Here is a 25,096-nt window from a genome sequence, read left to right as displayed (position 1 = left end):
TTCCAAAAACTCTACAAACTGATGAGAAAACACAAAAACACAGTGCCACAGAATAGCCATCACACTAAAAAATTCTAAATGCAGAGGGGAAACTCCAATAAACACCCAAAAAGTTAATAGATAAGAAATTTGATGGAAATAGTAGGCTGAGACAGGAGGTTTACCTCTGACAAGTTTTTGTTGACAGAAAGTTGAGTGATATTAAATATCTGATCTCACTGGTTTTCTTTCACCTGGAACCCTTTTAGATCATTGATTAGTAAACTCTGTTGTCTTTCTTACCATCTGGAAATGCAAGCACAGGGTGAACACATGAGTCCAACTGGGAGAGACGCTCCAACAGAGGTGCTTCATACTGTATTTCAGGAGGCATGGTGTTCACACTGCCTGAACCACACAGTGCACAAGAGGGATTCACATCACAGCCAGAGCGGACATTCCGGTGAACCTGTGAAAAGCAAAACAAAACTGACAATTTGTCTCTGATAAACATGGTGGTGTATATGCTTTTATTGGCAAGCACGTGGATCTCTAACTGTCCTCTACCTTCAAAAAACAAAACACAACTTCTGACTATATAATGAAAATAAATTATGTATGTTTAATGTTTCCATTATAACTTCTATGTTACACTAATTCCAAGGATAAATTATTTTCTTTAAATTTCCTTTATATACGTAAGGACAAGACAGAGTTAAATGAATAAATTTAAGTCCTCTAAAGACCTAATTATGTAAAGATTTTTCTTTTTTTAGATTCTTAAGCTTTGAGAGAAAAAGCTGAGATGTCTAATATGGAATTCTTACAATCTTGTGTTACAAAGAACAAGTCTGCCATTTGCCAAAGCATGAGGCAAGATTGTACTGTTTCTCAGATTGGCCTTAAACACCAAGAATCCCTTCTTATTCTCCGAGTGGTAGAGAATAGTATGTGCACCTTTCTGGCTTATAGTTATTATGTTTTCTCCTTTTATGAAAATGTGAACAATAACTCAGAGTCAAGGTTTACCCTAAAACTCCTAATGCTGCTACCTCTACCACCTTACCACCCAACCATCCAAACGCTGGGACTAAGTATCCTAAAGATGCTATTGGGTAAACTAAAGGGGAAAATTTTAATACGTTGCAATGGTAGATGCTGCTGAGAGAAAAAGATACTAACTGAATATGATATTCTATGTGGGCATCATTAATTACTATTTGATGATAGAATTACCATCCTACCCAGTTAATTAGGGATGCGGGTCTGTGTCTTAAACAAACAAACAAACAAACTCTAAAGCTTAAACAAAACATAAAAACCAAACCAACCAACCAACCAACCAACCAACCAACCAACCAAAACATCTCACCATAAAAGACTTTCAGCGGGTCTGTGTCTTAAACAAACAAACAAACAAACAAACTCTAAAGCTTAAACAAAACATAAAAACCAAACCAACCAACCAACCAACCAACCAACCAACCAACCAACCAACCAACCAACCAACCAAAACATCTCACCATAAAAGACTTTCAGAAAACAAAAGCTTGCTGCTTTTCCAGAGACCTAGGTAGTTCTACAGAACTACCATTAAGACCTATTACATTTGGTGGCGCACGCCTTTAATCCCAGCACTTGGGAGGCAGAGGCAGGTGGATTTCTGAGTTCCAGGCCAGCCTGGCCTACAGAGTGAGTTCCAGGACAGCCAGGACTACACAGAGAAACCCTGTCTCGAAAAACAAAACAAAACAAAACAAAACAAAAACACACAACCTGGATCCTCTTTAAGAACAGTATATGTTCTTAACCACTGAGACCTCTTTCCAACTTGCTGAAAATATATTCTTTTAAATAACCTCAGTTCTTTTGGTCTTGTTCTCTCCTGAAGTCATTGTTTTCATCCTACTTCATTTGTCAACAGCTTCTGACCTGGACAATCACAACACCTTTCTCTTAGAGACCCTCTATCACACTATACTTTGGTGGATTTTTTCCTTTCTTAGTCATTCTTGGTTCATTTTTTCTTTGTTTTCATAGCTCTATACTTTGAAGTATTAAGAACCCACAGTCATACCTCTCCTTTATCTGAGGTCCCCAACACTCTATCCCACCCTGCTGCACCTTCCCACACCAACTACAGGATAAACTGGGTAATTTATTTTTTCATTTGTTTCTGTCACTAGTAATTAGGTTATTTCATGAATAAGAAATTTTGTACCTAGTATTGTATCATCAATACCTAGAATAGACTTAACTCACCAAAGTTCAACAAGTATTTTACAAAAGAGTTAATGTGTAAGAACAAAGGATTCATAAAGAAAAAAAAAAAAAACCACTTATCCTAGTAACTGAACCAGCTAGGTACTCCAACATATATTACATCGATTTCATAAATTTCAAAATAAAATAAACTCTGCTATTCAAAAAATAAGCAATCAAAAATTCATCACAATTTTGAAATCATCTCCATTTTCTCTGGTAATTTAGAAACTGTACTGAAAGCTGGGCAAGCTGGCATATGGCTGACTCTCAGGAGGTATAGGCAAGAGGCATAGGAGATAAAGACCAGGCTGGTTAACAGAGACTCTGTCTCAAAACACAAAGAAGCAAAGAACAAAGGAAGAAGGGAGGAATGAAGAAGAACTAAGAAAAGATATTCTAATGAAGATTCTTTTTTAAAAGCAAGTCTCTGTAGCTGGACAGATGGCTCAGCAGCTAAGAGTATGTTCAGCTCCTTGCTGAACTGGTAGTGAACCTGGTGGTTTATAACCATCTATAACCCAAGCCCCAGGAGATCCAACATCCTTTGCTAATCTGAGGGTACTATGCCACATACATGATAGACATACAAACACTCAGGCCAAATAAACACATTAAAACATTTTTTTTTGGCTTTAGTATGCAATAATATTTTTATATAAAAACAAGAGTCTACTACAAATGTAAGAATCATACATACTATTGCATCTTTAAATGAGCCTTAATTCCATTCAATTTCCAGTGAATTAGAAGGTCCCAGTTCATCCTCTGCCTCCAACCCGTGTGACCTATACCCTCCCCACAAAAAAACAGCAACAAGCAAGCAAACAAAACCTCCAAAAGCCCAAGTGCACTTTGTGCCCATACACTCACTGCAGCACAGCCAAACTCCTTAAATATTGACCCCACCAGGCAATACACATGGCACATGGCACACTCAGGGAAAACAAGCACATTAAAACAAATTCTTACAAAAAAAGCACTAAACCTTCACCAACTGCCACTGTCACTTCTGGCAAAGTGTGGGTGTGGTAGTGTATACTTGTGATCTTTCCATCTAAGACAGAGGATCAGGAGTTCAGGCCAGCTTGGTTTACACAGTGAAACCTTGTATCAAAACAAACCAATAATTTCATAAGCAAGAGTCAAGCCTGGTAGTTCATACCTGTACACAGGATGTAAGGCAGGAGTGTAGATCATCCTGGTCTACAAGAGATCTTGTCTCAAAATGAACATGTGGAAGGGGAAGCCAGAGATGGCTCAGAGACAGCTTATTGCTCCACATCTGGCTGTTGTTTTTGTTGGCTTACTTAAGACAGAGCTTTCTATAACCCTGAATGCCTTCAAATTTATTATCTAATTTCTAGTCAAGCCCGATCTCTAACTCCTGATTCCTCCACTACTTGTCATGTGTTGGGATTATGCAGGTGTACCACACCATACCAGGCTAACACTTCCAATTTCAGTGAAAACAGTGGAGATGACAAATGTATTCCCCTTCAAAGTGTTCATGGCAGAATTTAAACTTTTCAATTTGCTTAAAAACTCAAGCCAAAAGTTATTATATCTGCCTATTGGGAGCCGACTTTTAGCAGAAAGCGGCTAGATTATCTTTACAGCCATCTGGAACCATATACCCTGATAAGAGATTTGGTTTTCAATAGCCTACAACAGCTGAAGCACACTCTGATATCCCACATATTTTGTGTTGCTGTTTACTGCCCCTAGCTGCAAGGCGCACATGGTATCCAAGTCTGCAAGGCGCACGTGCTATCCACGTCATAGACGCCTGTAAGGCTTACGTCGTATCAACACCTGCAAGGCACGTGGTATCCACGCGCCTACAAGGCACGTGGCAAAAGCGTATAAATATCTCAGAATTCCCTTCAATAAAAGAGACTTGGTAAGAGACTTGATCACACTCTGTCTTGTCTCCATTCTTGCCCCAAGAGCCCCACTCTCTCTCTTGACCAGAGCACTTAGCCCCCAAAGCGTTGAGGCAGAGTGCAGGTTCTCAACATCTGCCTATCACATGGTTTATGACCTTCGTATAAACAAAGTACAATGATACATATGAAACTATCACATTAGGCCGGGCGGTGGTGGCGCACGCCTTTAATCCCAGCACTTGGGAGGCAGAGGCAGGTGGATTTCTGAGTTCGAGGCCAGCCTGGTCTACAGAGTGAGTTCCAGGACAGCCAGAGCTACACAGAGAAACCCTGTCTCGAAAAAACCAAAAACCAAAAACCAAACCAAAACAAAATAAAATAAAAAATAAAAAAAAAAAGAAAAGAAAAAAAGAAACTATCACATTAAACATGGCATGCTAACTCAAAACTTAAAAAAAAAAAAAAAAGAAAAAAGGAAAGGGATTTTTATTTTAACTTCAAAGCAACCAAACATAGCTCTGGGAAGCAGGTTTAGGACTCAGTATTTTTTGGAGGCTCACAGGAAAACTTGGGGGCTAGCCAACTTTGGAAGTATTGGGTAAATGGCAGTGAAGTTGAGAACAGAATGATTCTCTGAGTACCCACCTTCTTAGAAAGAGGAACAATGCTGCTGGGCCTAACAAGCCTCCGTTTCTTACAGCTCAGTACAGGTCGAGTTCGGGCTGCGACACACGTGCTATCGGTCGATGAAGAAACTAAATTCAGCCTTTGCTTTTTATGTAACTGTTCCTCAGCATCAGAGCTGTCACCTGGAACTTGGTCTGCCAGGACAGGCTGAAGACTACAAAAGGGGAGGAAGACACTTACTTTTCAGAATACAAAGAAAACAAAGCCTGTAATGTAAGTTCCATCTCATGACTTTCAAATGTTCACAGGCCTTCTATAGAAGCAGGTCAACTCTGGATAACAATGCACATTAATCTAAGTGTGTAATACTTTGGTAATGCTTAGTCATGAGGCTGTTGGTGCACAGTAATTATTATGTCTGCAAGGCACAAAGGTCAATTTTTCATCCTTAGTTTTTCTTCCATAACACAAATATGACTAACAAAAGCTATAGAAATCATGATTGGTAAGAAAACAATTTTGCAAATATAAACAGTCTTAAAGACAGTTCTATGAATAATAAATTCTAAGAATAATATATATTTTATTCACATGTTTAGGGAACTTATCAAGAACCTTTAAATAATTTGTAGGACTTATATTCCTGGCCAGTCCCTTGTGGACAATGGTAGGTACAAGGGATTACATGAACATACTAAGTAAAGTACACCTGGCATAGTATTAAACATACAAAGTATGAATGAGTGGTAGGGTTTTTCCAGTCTTGGTTGGGAATAACTAGGGGCTCCAAAGTCAACATTTGTAAGAGTATTAGTGTGAGAAGTAGAAGAGATAAAACATTACCTGTTAACAACTCCATTGACAGGTCTCAGTGCTCCACATGACTTGGTAGACAACGACTCTGTAATATGACTAACAGGGATACCATGGTTTTCTGATGGCTGAGAAACAGACTCAATCTGAGTAAAGAAAAGAGATAAGACACATTAACATTTATCTCAGCAGAGCCAGGTGGTGGTAGTGCACCTCTTTAATCCCGGCACTTGGGAGGCAGAGGCAGGCAGATCTCTGAGATTAAGGCCACCCTGGTCTACAGAATGAGTTCCAAGACAGCCAAAGCTACACAGAGAAACCCTGTCTCAAAATAAAACAAATAGCAAACAAAAACTCTATTTATCCCAGCATCATCACCACTTCACTAAAATTTCTGACAGTGAACTTCAAAACCAAACCAAACTATGATGGGAATAAAGTAATTAAGAGAATTAGCTCTGGAGGAAAAAGGAACCCCAATGTTTACCAGATTACAAGTAGCACATACATACATTCTAACAGAGGAAGGACCTCAACATAATTTTATAAAACAAAAAAAAGTTTAGCTGGGCAGTGGTGGCGCACGCCTTTAATCCCAGCACTCGGGAGGCAGAGGCAGGCGAATTTCTGAGTTCGAGGCCAGCCTGGTCTACAGAATGAGTTCCAGGACAGCCAGGGCTACACAGAGAAACCCTGTCTCGAGAAACCAAAAAAGTTTAGCAAAAACAATTAAAGAGTAACATGACTCTTCCAAAAAGGGTAAATAAGTAATAATCAAGTACAGTAACAATCAAAAGAGCCAAAAGGAAATTTCAGTATCATTAAATTCAGCTACTGTAATATAAAAATATCTTTTTCAAAAACTGTTATTTTATATCATGGTGCTGGGAACCAAACCCAGTACCCAGAGAATGTCTGACAAGTGCTGTAGCACAGATCTAGGGTTCTCAGTTATATTTTATTTTAAAATAGCTCTGTGTGGGGGATGGATCGATGGATGGACACACACACACACACACACACACACACACACACACTTTTTTCCCCACCGAGACAGGGTGTCTCTATGTAGCCCTGTCTGTCCTGGAACTTGAGTACACCAGGCTGGCCTTAAACTCAAAGATCCACCTGTCTCTGCCTCCTGAGTGCTGGGACCACTGCTACTACTCAGCTTGCACATATTATTTTTTGACAGAAAACTAAATTAAAATCTCAAATGATGGCTGGGGAGATGGATTGGTTAGTAAAGTGCTGGCCAAACACATGATAACCTGAGTTCAGATCCCTGAACAAACACTAAGCTCAAGTAGCTTACATAAAAAAGTTGAGTGCAGAGACTGAAGACCCACACCTTTAATCACAGCACTTACAAGGTGGAAGGAGGTGATCTCTTTTGAGTTCGAGGCCATCCTGGGCTACAGAGTGAGTTCTAGGACAGCCAGTGCTACACAGTAAAACACTAACTCAAAAAACAAAATCAAACAAAGGCTGTTTACTACTCTTGCAGTTTGGTTCCTAGCACCGGTATCTTGTGTAAAGATCCAAGAGATTTGAATTTGACTCCCTCTTCTGACCTCTGTGGGCACTGCACTGGTGTGCAAAAACACACTTAAGACACAAACATACACACAAGTGGGAAAAAAAAAAAAAAAAAAAAAAGGGCTTAGAGAGATGGTTCAGAACATTCTTCTTGAGGACTGAGGTTTGATTCCCAACACCCATGTATCAGCTCACAGCCATCTGTAACTCCAGTTCCAGAGGATCCTATGCCCTCTTTTGGTCTCCATAAGTAATAGAAACATATGTGGAGCACAAAACTTAATGGAGGAAGAATACTTATATAAACAAAAAAATTTTAAATCGCACACTAGAAATTTGGTTAGTGTGAATACAGTTGGACAGACAGACAGGTAGATTCTTGGAGCATGCTGTTTAGTTAGCCTGGCTGAAGCAGTGAGTGCCCAATCCATTGAGAATACTATCTTTAAAAAAAAAAAAAAAAAGGTAGCCATTAGGACATCTGATGTTGCTTCCTGCCTCAGTACTTACATGTATACACATATGCCCCCACCTGCACACATACATACAAATTTCAAATGAATGTAATCATGTGCTACTGTTTTATTTTCTATCTGGTTCTATGGATCAAACCCAGAACCTTGTGCATGCTAGACTAACAACTACCTTTATACAAATCAAATATGTATTTAATATCAAAATAAGGAAGCTATTTAAGGAAACTCCATTAAATATAAAACAAAATTTCGATTTACAGGTTATATATACCTCAAAAGAGGAAAGAGACCTAAGAGTATGGTGATAATCCCACCATTTGGGAGGTAAAGGCAGGAGAAACAAGACATCAATTGTAGGTTGGGCTACATGAGACCCTTTCGAATATTAGAAACAATCGGATGTTAGAGGAGTGAGTGAGTCTTGAGTGTCAATCATATCTTTGAATTATAGGCAATAAAGACAGGAATGCAGCTAATCATTGATTCTGGAGTTGCAATAAAACCACATAAAGACGGTGATTGCAGTTTCAGATTCCTTACACTAAGAAATAGGTCTGGGTTATTCTGAATTTTTTGTAATTACTAAGATGCACTTAATAGGTCAATGATCCACAGTAGCAGTGTCCCCCCCACCCCAGTGCTATGGATTAGTTTATCCTAACCCAGTGTTTTTCAACCTGTAGGCTGAGAGCCCTTTGGGGGTCAAACAACTCTTTCACAGGGGTCGCCCTTAAAACCACTGGAAAAAAGATATTTACATTATGATTCAAAATAGTAGCAAAGTTACAGTTATGAAACAACCACAAAAATAATTTTATGTTTGGGGGTCACCACAACATGAGGAAGCACTGGTTGCTCTTCTATAGGACTTGAGGTTCCATAAGAGTCTTGTATGGTTATAAGGGATGTGACACATTCTTCTTGTCTCTGTGAGTACGTTATCACATGTGGCAAACAAATATGCATACAAACAAAACACCCATGCACATAAGTAATTGTGATTTAAAAATATACATAAAAACATGTATTAGAGAAGAACTATTTTAAAATTTCCTTTACAATTGTGTAATATAGGCTTACATGGTGACACAAGCCTGTAATCCAAGCACCTAGGAAGCAGAGGAAGAAATATCAAGGTCAAGCCATACCGAACTACACAGTCAAACCAGGTCACAATAACAGAACACCAGATAAGCCCAAATAGTCTCTGAAATGCTTGTGAAGATTTACTATAGCAAGAAACAGTCATGGGAATTGACAGCCCAGGCCTGCACAGCATTTGTAAGGGGCAAGAGGACCAAGGACATTCTCAGCTATGTGAAACCCTAACTCTACCACCCAATCCTACTCTCTAAACCCCAAATATGGGGTGGGGCACCATGAAAAATGAGAAAAATTGAGGGTTTAGGTTAGTATTAAGCAGAGGATGTGTGACTGTTTTGTGGGTATGTAAAAATAGGTAATTTCACATCCACTTAAAACATAGCCACGCATGGTGGTGTGAGGTACAAGTAGGAGGATTTCAAGCCACAGGTTAGCCTGGATTACATAGGAACTGGAGCCCAGTTTGGATTATATAGTAAGAATCTGGTCTCAGAAATAATATAAAATTTAAAAAATGTTTCAGCATAAAATTCTGAATTTGTGTGTCTGAATGTTGAATAAGTTACCAAAATGATTCTCCATTTGATTAAAGTTTCCTTAGAAGAGAGAATGAAAGCCAGGCGGTGGTGGCGCATGCCTTTAATCCCAGCACTTGGGAGGCAGAGGCAGGTGGATTTCTGAGTTCGAGGCCAGCCTGGTCTACAGAGTGAGTTCCAGGACAGCCAAGGCTATACAGAGAAACCCTGTCTCGAAAAAACAAAACAAAACAAAACAAAACAAACAAACAAAAAAGTGTTTGCCACCATGCCTAGCCCAGCACATAAGACTTTTAACTGTGAAGACACTTGGCAGGATAAATGGTACTGTTGAGGCCTGCCTCTCTAGCCTAGCTGCAGCCATTTTGTTCCATCCCTGTCAGTTATTTTATACTGTTGCTGTAATATGCTCCCTAGTCACTGACAGAAAATAACTTGACTCAGAGCAATATCATGCTGATCACATACTGTTGAGTGAGGTTTGTTAATCTTAAGACATTCCACAAAGCTTTATGTAGGACCTATCAAATTAAAGGTCAACATAAACTAGTATGTCTAAAATGGCTTCAGTTACAGCCCACAACCAGGGATCACTTCCTGTACCTTTGTGATGAGCTCACTGTAAATTCTGCGGTTTTACCCTTTATAAGCTGACAAAAAAAGATGTTTGGGGTCATAGTCTTAGCCTTGAATTCTGAATTACTGTGCTGATCAATCAATCAGTCTTAGCGTGTATGGTCAATAAACCATCCCTGTCTAACTGAGATCAGTGTTTATGTGGTTTGTGGGGTGACTCTTGGGCCCCAACAGTTACCATTCGTAACAAAAATCTTATTACAAAACACATTTACAAAAATTAATTACAGAAAGAATCTTCCCTAAAGGGAAAGGAAGTAAAATCACAAGTAATCTTACCACTCACAGCAACTTTCTGCTCAGCAGCTACTTTTAATTTTCATATCTACAGGTATATTTAAATACAAAACTGTTTTTCTCTGATATAAGAGACAGGTGTTGTTATAAAATATCAGCAATGAAATTCAGAATGTTATTCTTTAATATGGATTTTAATTTTCACAAAGGAAAGTACATTTTCAATTATTTTATTATTTATATGTGAAATATGTATGTAGTCACCCACAGTTCCTTAAACATATTCACATCTTCCACACCCCCAATAAAGTATAAAAAGAAGCTGTATGTGGGAGCACACACTTTTCTTTTTCTCCTTCCTTCCTTTCTTTGGTTTTTGGACACACGGTTTCTCTGTGTAGCCTGGCTGTTCTTGAACTCAGATTTGTCTGGCTCTTTTGGGATTAAAGGCGTGTGCCACGACAGCCCCTATGAGCAGACTTCAGACCAGCCAGGGTTACATACTAAGTAAGACCTTATCTTAGAAAAAGAAAAGAAAGTATAAAAAGAGCCAAATATTTAGACTTAGTTACCCAGAGAGTAGGTATTATCAATGAAGCTTCCATGAGTTTTTTTTTTTTAAATATTCAGATCAACTCTAAGGATTTATATAGCTCACAGTTAGAGAGAAGTTAAGGTGGCAGACAAAATGCACTCATAATCCTCTTTTGTCTAAAGCAGGACCATAAAGTCCTTTTGGAGTAATTGTGAGAATTAGAGATAATAAGGAATACTGTAAATTTTCTTTTATTCAAAGAATCAGGTATAAGGTATAAAATAATTAACATAGTGAAAAAAAAGTAGACACTGGAATTAATAATTTACCCTGTTAGCCAAACTAAAGAAATTTGACAAAAAGCCTTTTAGAACAATCATATTGGGGGTTGGGGATTTAGCTCAGTGGTAGAGTGCTTGCCTAAAAAATGTAACTAGAACAATCATATTAAGTAGAGGTTTTATTGGGGGTGGGGGACAAGGAAGGATCTGAGAACCAGTGTCCTGAGAAGTTTGTTTATATGAACTTAGAATCTCATCATCTGGAAAGTTAAGAGAGGATTGCTTGGAATTCAAGGTTGGTGTGGCCAAAACAATAAGAAAACAAAACCAGTAACCCAATTAGCACCGTACCATATTTTCTTGAAATATCATTTTCTTATATACATAATTTTTGTTTAGCTAAAACATATAAGAGTTTAGTTTGGGTTAGTTATTCCCTGACAAACATTAAAATTACAAGGCAAACTGGGTAACAGGAATTTAGTTTTACATTCTCATGAATCACTTCTTAGCTCAAAGCCCCCATTGTCTCAATGACACTTAGCATAGTTTAGGGTTTTTGTTCTTTAAAATACTATTTTGGGTCTGTGTATGGTGCCCTTGCTTGTATGTGAAGGTTGTAAGACAACTTTGCAAATTTGGTTCTCCCCAACTTTATGTAGGTGCAGGGGAACTGAACTTTTGTACCAAGTATCAAGTGGTAAACCAGCTGAGTTATCTGATACTCAAGATAGTTTTAGGTGAAAACAGTTTCAGGTGAAACAATACTCTTTGCTACATATAAGGTGCACCAGTCATTCCTACAAACTAGCACATTAGCCAGGATATTATCCTAAATGGAAATCAAAGACTATAAAAATTCCACACCCACTGAGTTACTTATCTGGTATCAGTTTAAGCATATTCTAAAATGAGGTCACACACCTCTCTGCACTTTACTTTTTGTGGGTTGATTAACGAGACGAGACATGTATTCTTGGCTGGCCTCTTTATCTAGCTGAGAATGACCTTGAGCTTCTGATCCCTTACAGTGTAGTGATAGCAGCAGGTATGTAGCACCATGTCTGTTTTACATGATGTTAACAACTGAGCTATGGGTTTATGTCCCCTGAATTACTATTTTCAAAATTTCAAAAGGAATAATGTTGTTTAAGTCCAATAAACCAAAAACAGAATTTATATTTATATACATTGTTACAAATATATATAACCTAAGTAAATAGCAACTGCAAACCATCTTGTAAATCCTAATTGCTTAACTTTGTCATGTACAGCCCAACTTACTTAAAAGGACCAGTCAGTCAATGGTTATCTATCCCTTGAACTCCACCCCCAAACCTTTGTCAGGCCAAAACACCATGGTGTTTTCTAGTGATTGCAAGGAAAAAAATTATTCATGACTAACCAAAGGTAAGAATATTGTTATCCTCAACTACTGAAGAGCTTACATCTCTAGCATACTTCTCTTCCGAGAAATAAAATTAATACTTAGTAGTTCAGCTGTTTTTCATACAATTTCTTTAAAGTAGGATGAATATAGAAAGGAAAAAGATAACAAATATATAATACTTTAATGACATTATTTACCAATACTTAAAAGAAATGTTTTTATTAAACAAAATTCTCAACTTGAATTTAGGACTGAATAGTCATTTAAACAATATTTACACATGGAAGATTTTTATTGTTTTTAGAGACAAGATGTGAGGTAGTAAAGGATGCTTATGAATCCCTAGTCCTCCAGCCATGGTCATTCTCAGCTACAACTGAGTTTCTAGGCTCATCTAGATCTCAAAGCAACAACAAACATACACATTTCATCAACTAAAGTATACAAATACCTATTTGTGTACAAAAAAAAAAACAATAAAAACATAACCCAAAAAGTTACTAGTAGACGGAAAAGGAGCTAAAAAGAAAGAGGAAAATGGAGTCTATCTTTTAGAACCATATTATTGTTTCTTAACCCCTCATTCCCCCAAAAGACCCTTCAACCATTTTGTGAGTGATTATGAGAAGTAGAATACAATGTTTCTCTCTCTCTCTCTCTCTCTCTCTCTCTCTCTCTCTCTCTCTCTCACACACACACACACACACACACACACACACACACACACACACACACACACACAAACCACCAAACCACCAAAAAGGACGTAAAGAAGGCAAGGTATGGTGGTACATGCCTTTAATCCCAGCACTCCGAGACAGAGGCAGGCAGATCTTTGAGAGTTCTAGGCCAGCCTATCTACACAGTGAGTTCTAAGACAGCCACTTTGTGTCAAAACAAAACAAAACAAAACCCCACCAAAGAAACAGGCAAACCGACAAACCCAGAAGGAAAAGAAAACCAAACCTAAAATTTCAGAAAGCAGTTTGGACCATATAATAGCTTTAACATTCTGTACATGAACACTGTATTCTAGGTTAGTGAATTTGCTTCTCATATGAGCTGGTAATCATAAAACTCTCTTTACATAGGTATTCTATTGAACACATAATTGAATACAGCACAACTAAATGTGGTGGCACACCACATCTTCCTAGCTATAGCACTCAGGACACAGGTTAAGAGGACTGCTGTGAGCTGGAGGTCAGCCTTGGAAAGCAATACCAAGTATCAAAACAAAAACAAATAACTATCAATTACAAAGTGAAAACTATTATGATTAACTGTTAGCAGTTCAAGGGTTGGTTTGTTGAGACAAAATTTCACAATGTAGCCAGACTGGTCTCAATCTTATTTTTTTCTTCTTTAGATTATTTTATGCGAATGAGTATTTTGCCTGTGTGTGTGTGTGTGTGTGTGTGTGTGTGTGTGTGTGAGTGTGTGTGTGTGTGAATGAATCACATGTGTGCCTGATATCCTCATAAGAAAGGCATATAGTTACACAGGTTGTGAGCCATGATGTAGGTGATGAGAACTGCATGCAAGTCCTCTGCAAGAGCAACAAGTGCTCTTAACTACTGAGTTATCTCTCTCTAGGTCCTAGTCTCAAACTCTTGATTTTTCCAAAGCCCTTTCTAGTATTGCTGGGGTTGTTTCAACTCATGAGTTTTAAAACATACAAATGAGGAGACAATGAACTAAAAATAGATGTGTTACAGATGTATGAACAACAGCAGTTGGGTTTCCTGGTTACATCTATTGGGAAATCTTATAACCAATGACACAGTCAGCAATGACTATAACCAGTGCCACCAGATCTTGGTCTCTAGACATTGTTTTCCAAGGCCAGCCAGCACAGCTTAGTCACATACTACCTCAAAACAAAAAGCTAAGATAAATAAGTAAAAAAGAAAACATGCCACAGGAGCCAATGAGGGGGCTCACAATGCCATAACTAAGGTAATGCAATCAACTGAATCTAAACCCATATAAAATAAGATTAATGGTAATGGAGTTATTCTGAAATGAATAACCAAATCAAGAGCTGTGCAGATAGTAGGTTCAATGTGTAAAACACTTGCCAAGCAAGAATGAAGACTTTAGTTTAGATCCCCAGTGCTTACATTAATCATGGGATAGAGTGGCAATCCTATAATCCCAGAGCTAGGGAGCAGAAACAAGGGAGCCCCAGAGCAAGCTGTCTAGCTAGACAAGCTGAATTGACAAAGTCTGGGCAATAATGAGAGGCTCAATATAAAAGATGGAAAATAAACAAGAAAACATACACTTCATCATGCTAAATAAATAAATTGAATGAAAAGAACATTACTGAATGTCACCGTAGTTCTTGTAATCTTTGAAGGCTGAAGTAGTGGGACTCAGAATCTGATGCTTAACTTGCCTACACAGCTATACCCCGTCTCAAAACAATTTGTAAAATTTCATTACAGATTTCTTCAAATAAGGGTGATTATACATGAACATAAATTACCTGATGTAATAGTAAATTGTTTTTTGAAAGATTTAGTCATTATAGGTGCCTGCATAATGTTAATCTGTATCATACTGTGTAGGTGGCTGTAGAAGCCAGAGGGCTTTAGATCCTCTGGAACTGAAGTTGGAAGGGGGGAATGTAAGCCATCTTAATCAGTAAGTACCCTTAATCAGTGAGCCATCTTTTGAGGCCCAACCCTTTATTTTCTTAATGAAAACCTTGTGATATAGGTATGTGAAATCCTTCTTTAGAATATTCCATATTTTCAAGTATTCTAGTCTTGTTTTTCAAAACAGGGTTTCTCTGTTTAGTCATGAATGTCCTGGAACTCACTCTGTAGACCAGGCTGACCTTGAACTCAGAAATCCACCTGCCTCTGCCTCCCAAGTGCTGGGATTAAAGGTGTGAGCCACCACTGTCCAGCATTCTAGTCTTGTTTTTAATGAAGTTATCAAACTCAGGGACTCACACCAAGTTTAGATAAGCATTCTACCAGTGAACCACATCCACATTCCCAGTGAATTATCCTAACATTTGATAAAAGTAATTGACTACACACATGTGCCATTCTCTCTATTCCACTTATTTTTTTTTAAATTTGTAAGTCTCATGTATCCCAGGTAGCCTGACTGTAGTCAAAACTGATCTTGAACTCATGAACTTCTGTTCCAACCTACCATGTGATGTTATTACACATCTGTACTATCATACACTCAGCTTTATGTCTCTCTCTGTTTCTTTTCTTTTTCTTTTTTTTTTTTTTTAAGTTTCTTTGGGTGGCTCTAGCTCAGCATCAGAGTTCTGCCTGCCTCTGTCTCTTGAGTGCTGGAAATAAAAGCATGTACTACCACCACCCAGGTTTATGTTTTCTTGATGGTAAATTATTCAATGACTTGCTGTCAATAAACTGAAATGCAAATTAATTTAATACATTGATCTTTTCTCTTAAAACTTTTACATACATAAGGTCTAATGGCTTCTTCATAAAAAGTTTTCAAAAGTCAATTTTGCTTTTGTCTTTTCTAATTTGAATGCTTTATATTCTACCTATGACAAAATACAATGCCTTTGCAAGACAAAATACAATGCCTTTGCAAGTTTCTTCTTCTACACAGGCGAAAATGCACTGTTTTACCAAGTAGCATTAACATGAAATAACAGATATTCTGAGGAAGTATGCTTCTAGTCACAGTTCACTGACAATTTTATTTTTGTAAACATTTTAAATTCCATTTATTTGTAGGATAGCACATCACAATGGTACATATGTGGAAGCCATAAGATAACCCGTGGGGATTTTCTTTCCTTCCACCATGTGAATCTCAAGAACTGAATTCAGGTCATCAGGCTCAATGGCAAGTATTCTTCCTGAATGAGCCGTCACTCGAGGCCTGGTTTGTTTTCTAAAATAGGCTATCATATTGCTTTAGTTGGCCTCCAACTCTACTGATACATCAATAGAAACCATTTTGTTGTTTATGATACGTGCTATTATAAGCATTCATTTGATTTGCTACTATGCTATTGAGGGTTTTTTTATTTGTTTGTTTCTATGTTGAGAAAGAATAGCAGCAATAAAAAATTTTCCTTCTACTTTTTTTCCATCTGATTTTAGGTATGCTGGACTTCCCAAATTAATTTTAAGGTCTGAAAACTATAAGTATTTATAACTGGCTCAATGTACTCACAAATGCCACGGCTACAGAGTGAGTCTATACAAAATAAACAGAAAATAGACAAACATATCTGTAGTAAACACTCTCAGACTTTCGGGGTTGTGATACTCCCAAAAGTACAATGTAGTTAGATATAATGTATGTTATGTATTAGAATCTAAATGTTATTTAAGAGACAAAAGACAAGTACTTATAAGTTATATGCAAACATTACTATCTTTATTAGAGACTGAGATGGGGATGGGTATAAGAAGGGAAGATCAAAGGATAACCAGGAATGACCGTATTTGGTGAGTTTCAGTAATCTGTATCTCTTAAAGAATTTGAATATTTCATCTATGTAGCTAAAGTAGTATTAATATGTTTATAAAATAGTTATTTGTGAAATCTGTAATGATAGTCCTTATTCATGTTAGCAATTTTTACCTTTTCTTCTATCTTTCCAAAAGACAGACTTTACTTTTGATTTTTATTGTTTATCTTGTTTTTGCCCTTCTCTATTTTAGTATTAATATTTAATCATTTTTATTTTATGTGTATAGGCGTCTTACTTCCATGTCTGTATGCCACGTGCATGCACTGCCTGCAGAGACTAGAAGGCAGCAGATCCCCTAAGAATAGAGTTATAGGTAGTTGTGAGCCACCATACAGATGCTGGGAACTGATTGGAAGAGCAGCTTGTGTCCTAACCACAAAGCCATTTCTCCATCCTTAAAGATATGGTTTCTCGGGGACTGGATAGGCCTATGTATGAGGAATCATATAAATCAGGCTAACTCGTGTCTCTATTCCCTGAAATATGGTCCTAGATTACAAAAAGGAGAAAACTTGCTGAGTGCCAGCATTTATACCTCCTGGCTTCTTGACTGTTGATATGTAACTAGTTACTCAAAAGCTTCCTGACTTCCCTACCATGACCTATTGTCTCCTAGAACTGTGAACACTCTTTTCATCAGGTTATCTGATCACAGCAACAGAAAAAGTAACAGAATTCAAAGGCAGCCTGAGAAAAGTTGTAAGACCCAGTCTCAACACCAGCAAACAGAACCAAACTAAGCAGAGCTAGATAAAGACCTTTTCCAGGATTCAAACATCTCTACCTAAACTCTTACTGGCTTCCTCCAAATTAAGAGTTAACACTAATAACAGAAAATAAATAGCAAACCCTTTTGATTGCAGATAAAGCAAACTCCCTATTTTCACTTACAACAACAACAACAAAACAAAAACACCACCAACAAACAAAACTTTGTTTATCTCTTAGAAAACACAGCAACAAACAAACAAAACAAACAAACAACTCCATTAACATTAAGGACGTCTGAAGTTTCGAAGTCACTGAAACTTCAAAGCTAGTACCTTTTAAAGGAAAAACTGAAAAGTGGAAAAAAAAAAAAAGGGGGGGGGGGGGTATTTTTAGAATCCAGAATGAAATTGTGCCAAGAGAAAGGAAAAAGGATAAAGAAGATTTGAGCTAGAAGTATATGTTAAAGATTATTAAGACTTTTAAAATTCTCATTATGAAATAAAAATCACTCACAAAAGCATTTTTTGGTATTTCTGTGGTAAAAGTCTCTAATCCAAAATTTTTTCTTTTCCTTTTTTTCATTTTTTTGGGTACAATGTGTTTTGGTCATACTTACACACACACTTGTTTCATCTCTTCCCTTCTCTACACACACAAATAAGACACCTTCCCCCCCAACCCCCAAAATCTAATTGTGTTGCCTATATACTCCTGTATATTTGGCCTTCCACTGGAAAAAAATAACTCCCTCTCAGCAGCTATTAGTGGGCAGTAGCTCCTTGGCTAGGGGTAGATTTTGTGACAAACTCTCCTTTCTATGCTGGTATTTTGTTTGTACATGTCTTGTGCATACTGTCATAACCGCTTTAAGTTTACAAGTGCAATTGCCCCACTGTGACTGGAAGACTGGTTTCCTAGTTGCTACCCACCATCTCTGGCTCTTCTTCCCCAAGGATCCATGAGCCTTTGGGGGGGTGGGTGTTGGGGGAGGTGCAACACAGATGTCCCATTGAGGACTAAACACTCCTAATCCAACTTTTAATGGTTTTTATTTTTTTAAATGTTTGAGACAGGGTTTCATTTTTCTAACCTTGACTCACACTTACTACGTAGCAAAAACATGGCCAATATTCTGATATTACTCCCAAGCACTGGGACTACAGGTGAGCACTACCACACCTGGCTTATGTAGTGCTAAGGACTGAACCAGAACTTTGTGCATAACAGACAAGCCCTCTGTCTCCAAACTTTATTCTCTCTGTCTGTCTTGTGCAAAATGTGGCTGTCCCCTTTGCTTCAACATGTTTAAGAGCCTGCTTCCTCCCCTGACCCCCAATCTCTAATTATATTGGTCCGGGAAAGTTATCTTATTAAAACTGTATGAGCGTGTTAGGTATGTGCCCTGATCCAACCACTACTCTATAACTCTATGTGGCTGTAGTTTCTTGACCTATTAATAGCTACCCTTTTTCTTTCCCCCTTTTCTATCTTTTATACTTACCAATTTATCTCTCCCATGATCTGTCTTCACCTCAGAACTAAGTGAAAGTAAGTCTGCTGTATGATCTGGGAAAGGTGCCTCCCCAAGGACTATCAACCCCTGTAGGACAAAGAGTAGAAAAACAGTGTGAGTAGTATAAACTATCAAGTTTCAGAATTAATCTCACATTGGTCGAGGCTCAGAGGTCAAGGCTCAGAGTTTGCTAACCAGAGGCCTTTCCCTTATCCTATGGCTCAAAACTAGCCCGAAAAGCAGCATCATTACAGTACTTGTACTCGTCTGTGCAAGGCCTTGGATTCTTTTTTGCTTGTTTTGTTTTTCAAGACAGGGTCTCTCTGTGTAGCCCTGACTGTCCTCAAACTCAGAGATCCACCTGTGTCTGCCCCACCCTGCACCCAGAGTAAGGGTTTAAAAGTGAGCACCTTCACTCAGCCAAAGCCCTGGATTCTAACCCCGTCAATAAAGCTGAGGAGTAGCACAATTTGAGTAGAATGTTAGGATTCAAAACTGAGGCAGAGAGACGGCTCAGTAAGTAGAGGAGCTTGCTACTCTGCCCCATAATATCCACAGTGGAGTCGGAAAGCTGACTCCATGAACTTTTTGCCTACAAGTTTTCTCTGCAGCATATGTGTGTAAACACTCATTAATAAATAAAATGTAAAAAGACAGATTTGGACACACACATCCAATTTCTTTTTCACTCTACCTCACCTTATATGCCACTCTTTTTATTCAGACCTAGGAATCTTATCCAATTCAGATATGTTATTGTACATATGATACATTATAAAGTATACTTTATTAGATTAACATCACTAATGGAAGGATTTCAGTTATATGCGTATAAAGAATTACTAAACTGGGCTGGAGAGATGTCTCAGCCATTAAGAGCACTAAATACTTTTGCAGATGTCCTGAGTTTAATTCTCACTTTTGGTGTGTCTGAAGATAGCAACAGTGCATTCACATATATTTAGATAGATAGATAGAGCGAAAGAAAGAAAGAAAGAAAGAAAGAAAGAAAGAAAGAAAGAAAGAAAGAAAGAAAGAAATTTTAAGAAAAAAAAAAAAAAGCCCCCCTGTATTCTCCCTGGAAGAGAAGTATCTAATATACTAGAATGGGACTAGGGACACACTAGATAAAAAGTAAAAACTCCTAAGGGAAAAAAAAAAAAAAGAGAGGCCAGTAACTCATGGGAGAAATAGAATTCCATACTAGGTTGATAATGAAAATTTTTATTAGTTCAAAAATCATATGCGCAATACACTAACAATACAGTTCAGTGGCGTAGTCTATTCTTAGTGTAAGGGTCTCTAAGTTCAATCTCTAATACATGAAAAAGTCCATTATAAAATCACAAAAACAGATATTTGAAAACATTATTACCATAAGGGTATGTATAAAGAATAGCTTTCAAATTTAATAAATTTGGTACCTCATACCCAACATCACAGCATTGAGGAAAATGAGGAAAGAGGAGGGCTACAGATTCAAGGTCACTTTTCTGGCCTATAATATAACTGTCTCAAGAAAACAAAATCTTGAAAATATTTTCTTTCTTAATTTGTAAGCATAAAATTGACCTCTTAAACCTTACCATTTAAAAACAAAAACTTTTTGTAAAAAGCAGTGTTCTTGTGCACTGTTTCTGAAAATTTTCCATCTAAACTGGCAATGTTGGAACTCAGAAGGAGTAGACAAAATCATTAGGAGTCCAGCTCAAGGCCAATTTGGGATATAAGAGACCCAACTCAGAAAACAAACAGATGAAATTCTCATGAGGCTGAAGTATTTGGAGTAGTGATCAATAGTCAAATCAAGACAAGGCTTTGAAACAGACTATGCTGGTTCAAAAATCATAATCCTCCTCCTATGTCAGGCCTTCAGAGGGTGCGGATTAAAGGTATGCAACATCATAACCATCTAGGTTAAGTCCTGCTTTTAAAGACTGTCTCTTCTCTTAGACCCACTCCACTGTATCACTCCTGAGAAGCTCAAGCTTCCCTACTCAAATTAAGACAAATCAGAATCCACTACAAACTCAACTCTCAAGAACCAAGATAGATGAGACAAAGTTGTCCGTGACACCTAATAACACAGATAAAATAGGAAGCTCAATTGGTTTACAGTTTGAAAATAAAAGTATACCTTTCTTCCATCTTATTAAAATTGGTGTATGTGTGTGTATACATGTGTTCATGCATAGACCAGGATGGCCTCAAATCTGAGGCAATTTTTGTTTCTCAGCCTCTTTAAGTACTAGAACAGGCCTAAACTACCATGCCTGGTTTAGTTAGTTTTTTCTGTATCCAGATTTCAATGTTTTTAATTTTTTCTTTTCCCACCAAGACAGTTTTTCTATGTAGCACTGGCTGTCTTGGAACTCACGCTGCAGACCAAACTGGCCTCAAACTCAAAAGATCAGCCCTGCCTTTCTCTGCCTGGGATTAAAGTAAAATTTCAATACATATGTTCCACAAAAAAAAAAAAAAAAAAAGTAATAATGAAAAGAACAAAAGAACGTATTAAAAAGAAAATATTTAAAGATTGTTTAAATTTATCTGTCTGTTATCAATGTCTAACCAGAGATTTGACTCTGAAGCTTAGATGAACATACATGAACCTCTACATTGTTGCTGTAAATTTCCTATCCTAGCTTCTCTAAAGAGTATTTCACCTAAAGAGGTCTTAGCACTTCTCTATGGAACCTTTCCTTTTTAAGAAGAAGGAAAAAAAAAAAAAAAAAAAAAGCATCTTATAAAAAAGAGGGAGAAGGAGCCAACTATCTGACCTAGGAAAATCCAAACAAAAACATAAGCAAGCATGAGACCCTGAGTGCAATACAAACAGTAATTGGGGCTGCACTCAGGAGGTAGAAGCAAGAAAATAAGGAGTTCAAGGTCCTCCTTTGCTACAAGTTAAAGGCCAGACTGTTCCCAAAACAAAAATAACAAGACCAGAAGAGTAGGAGGCTATACTAGAAGTAGTACTTTTGTCAAAGAACCACAAAAAACAAAACAAAACAAAAAACAAAACAAAACCCCAACTTATTTCCAAAAGGGACTTTTGGTAACAGCTAACTTTAATAGAACAGAAATTGGTATCTGGACCCTGGAACTCCCCAGGGGTGGAAAAAAAAAAGCCAACAACAATAACAAAAGCAGTCCTCAAATGATTCCTTTTTTTTTTTTTTTGGAATAGATTATGTGAAAACTTTTAATAATTGTTAAAATTTATTTATTTTTATTGTGTGTATATCGCTGGGCTCTGCTTGATTCTATGCCTATGCACCACTTGAGTCCAATGCCTTGGGGAGGCATCTGATGCCTCGGGACTGGAGTTAGAGGTGGCTATGGGCTCCTATGTCGGTGCTGGGAACCAAAAATCTAGGAAGCTTAATTGTTGAGTGTCTCACCAGCCCCTGTAATAGATCACTTTTAAGAAAGGTAACTCCCAGCACTTGGAAGGCAGACACATGCAGATCTTTGTAAATATGAGGGCTGTCTGGTCTACAGAATAAATACCAGGACAGTCAGGGCTACACAGAGAAACCCTCAGAGAAACCCTCAAAGGGAAGAGAAGAGGCATCGGGAGGTAACATCAACACATAGCAAAGTAAATCAGGAGTGGTAACGCACACTTTTATAATCCCAGTGACTACAGAGACAGACGGAGGCAGAGAGAACTCCAAGTTTGAGGATAACCTGGGGTACATGGCTGACTTCCAGGCTAACGTGTGCTACATAAGTGAAAGACCATCTAAAACCTAAACATATAACCACCTTAAAAAGGAAAACTAAAAGTCAAATATTATATAGCAGACAACCTTAATGTGAATACTTGAGAGGCAGAGACAGGAGAAAAATTTAAAGTCATCTTTGGTTACACAGTAAGTGGAAACAAGTTTGAGCTAAAAGAGATGTGAAGGAAGGGAGAGAGCTTTCTAATTGTCTGCCCAAAAATATAAGAAAATTGATGCTAACCCACGACAAATACTTCCATGTCCCCTAATCTCCTACCCAAAGACAAATTTACAACTCAACGGCCTGGGTAAATTAGTGAGAACATGGATAGATAGCACAGTATTAGTGCTTGTCCAGGACATGTAAAGGTCAGGAATTCAATGCTCTGAACCAAACTAATTAATTAAAACAAATGGGGATAATATTAAAATTAGTAGAAAAAGGCCTAGCACACTTTTTCCAAAAAAAGTACTCTATTATTACAGTGCTATATAAAAATCAACTTCACATTAACATATCACTGGACTAAGTTTTAAGACTTATCTGCTAAGCTGAGTTCAGAGTACCCCACAAAAATTCATGCCAAGAACCTGAGGCTGTGCAGTTATTTCAAAGTAGGCTCTCTGCAGATGACATCAAGTGAAGACACACCCTTTAGTGTGGACCATAAATATAATATCCTATGTGTATTTTTAGTTATTGAATTTTTAAATTTTTAACATGCTTACTGGACATGCCATACTTAAAGGATAGGACAAATCTCTGGTTGACTCTCCCCTATAAACTTCACATGATTCTGAGAGTCAGACACAGTACACCAGGCATGTATGGCAAGTGCCTTTACTCTTTCAATTAACTCCAGTCCCCAAACAGCTGTATTTTACTAGGAAAATTTGAATATAGAATAATTAGCCATGTGAAGACAGACAGCAATCAGTGATGTAGCTACAAGCCAAAGAAAGCCAAGGACTGTCAGCGGTAACCATAAGTTAGGAAAGGGCAAGAAATTATTCTATGACAGAGAATGGCCTGGTGAATACTCTGATATTCCAATTTCTAGCCTCCAGAACTTTGAAAAAACTTGTGCTCATGGTTCTAAGCTATTCAATTTGTGATATTTTCAGAACAGGGGTTGGAGAGGTAGAGCACTGGCTACTCTTTGAGAGACTTGGGGACATTTCACAGTACTCACATGGACCCTCATAACTGTGTCTAATATGACACTCTCACACAAGCATACGTGTTATATATATACATGAGTAAAATGAGTACTGCTACTCTTTGGAGGACCTGTGTTTGGTTCCAAGCATCCACACGGTAGCTCAAAAACAGCTACAACTCTAGTTAAAAAGGATATGACAATGTCTTCTGATCTCTGTAGGCATCAGGCACGCAATGAGGTGTACATATGCATAAAATAATAAAAATAAATCTAAAAAAGGAAACTATTAAGTACAAATGTTGGGCAAAATACTGCACACCTGTAATTCTAGAAGTATATATCTAAAAGTATAAGGACCAGAAGTTCAAGGCCAGTATAAACTACTTATTTACAAACAAACAAAAGCATATAAATTAGTGTTTTTTAATCAGGTAAAAATATTTCATTACAGCATTCCTCATGACATCATTTAAACAGAAGTATTTTTTTTTTAAATGCTCTAAAAAGAACTACATTAAAGCATTTGACTAGCCTAGTAAGAACTTGGCTCTTATCTAAGCTATCTCTCTCAGCCTCAAGTCACTGGGAGGCATATCCAAGAACAGCATGGAGAATCTGAACAAGTATGTCACAGTTAATAACAACAGCAACAAAGTGATAGCTAAAGTTGAAAATACTTTTTATATGATAGGGAAATATGCATGATATATATACAAGATGACAATGTATAAAATTGTTATGTGCCTACATGGAAAAGGTAGCTTAATAAATATATATAATATATAGCATGTATATTATATACACATACATACACACATCTCAAAACTTTATATTGGATTAACTTTTGATGTGGGGGTAAAAGGGGTTGCCTAGAATATTCTAAACATACCTTTCTTTGTTCTACATGCTTTCCAAAAGTTTCCTCAAAGTAAATCAAGATAGTGGCGCAGCCTTCCATTTCTAGAGACACTAGAATGGCAGGGATAGGCAGCCCCTGGGGCTTTGGCTTGCTTGGCCAGCTCTAGGACAATTACCAGTGACTATTGTATCAAAAGAAAAAAAGAAAAGATGGGCATCATCTGAGGAACTCAGTGTTGTTCCGGCCTGCACATTTGTGGAGGCATGTGCATACTCATGCACACACACACATTTTAAATGACTATGTAAAAGGAGACTGTGTAGAACTTT

The 25,096-nt window shown here is 37.6% G+C and overlaps 1 protein-coding gene across 12 annotated transcripts in view; it reads right to left on the bottom strand.

Annotated features, from left to right (window-relative positions):
- Positions 1–25,096, bottom strand: part of Kansl1 (KAT8 regulatory NSL complex subunit 1) — a 121,470-nt gene that overhangs the window by 13,398 nt on the left and 82,976 nt on the right. For 10 of the 12 annotated variants that reach the window (XM_076935638.1, XM_076935635.1, XM_076935633.1 and 7 more), the window contains 4 exons: positions 19,003–19,101; positions 5,601–5,716; positions 4,776–4,971; positions 283–448 (listed from right to left, as the gene is read on the bottom strand). In XM_076935638.1, the coding sequence (XP_076791753.1) occupies positions 283–448; positions 4,776–4,971; positions 5,601–5,716; positions 19,003–19,101 (577 nt within the window). The remainder of the gene's footprint in view (positions 1–282; positions 449–4,775; positions 4,972–5,600; positions 5,717–19,002; positions 19,102–25,096) is intronic. The other 2 variants (XM_076935636.1, XM_076935639.1) reach the window with 1 other exon arrangement.

Source organism: Arvicanthis niloticus, chromosome 6 (genome assembly GCF_011762505.2).
Source record: "Arvicanthis niloticus isolate mArvNil1 chromosome 6, mArvNil1.pat.X, whole genome shotgun sequence".
Classification (NCBI taxonomy): Eukaryota; Metazoa; Chordata; class Mammalia; order Rodentia; family Muridae; genus Arvicanthis; species Arvicanthis niloticus.
Note: the sequence above shows the minus strand (reverse complement) of the source record. Positions and strands in the feature narration are given on the sequence as shown.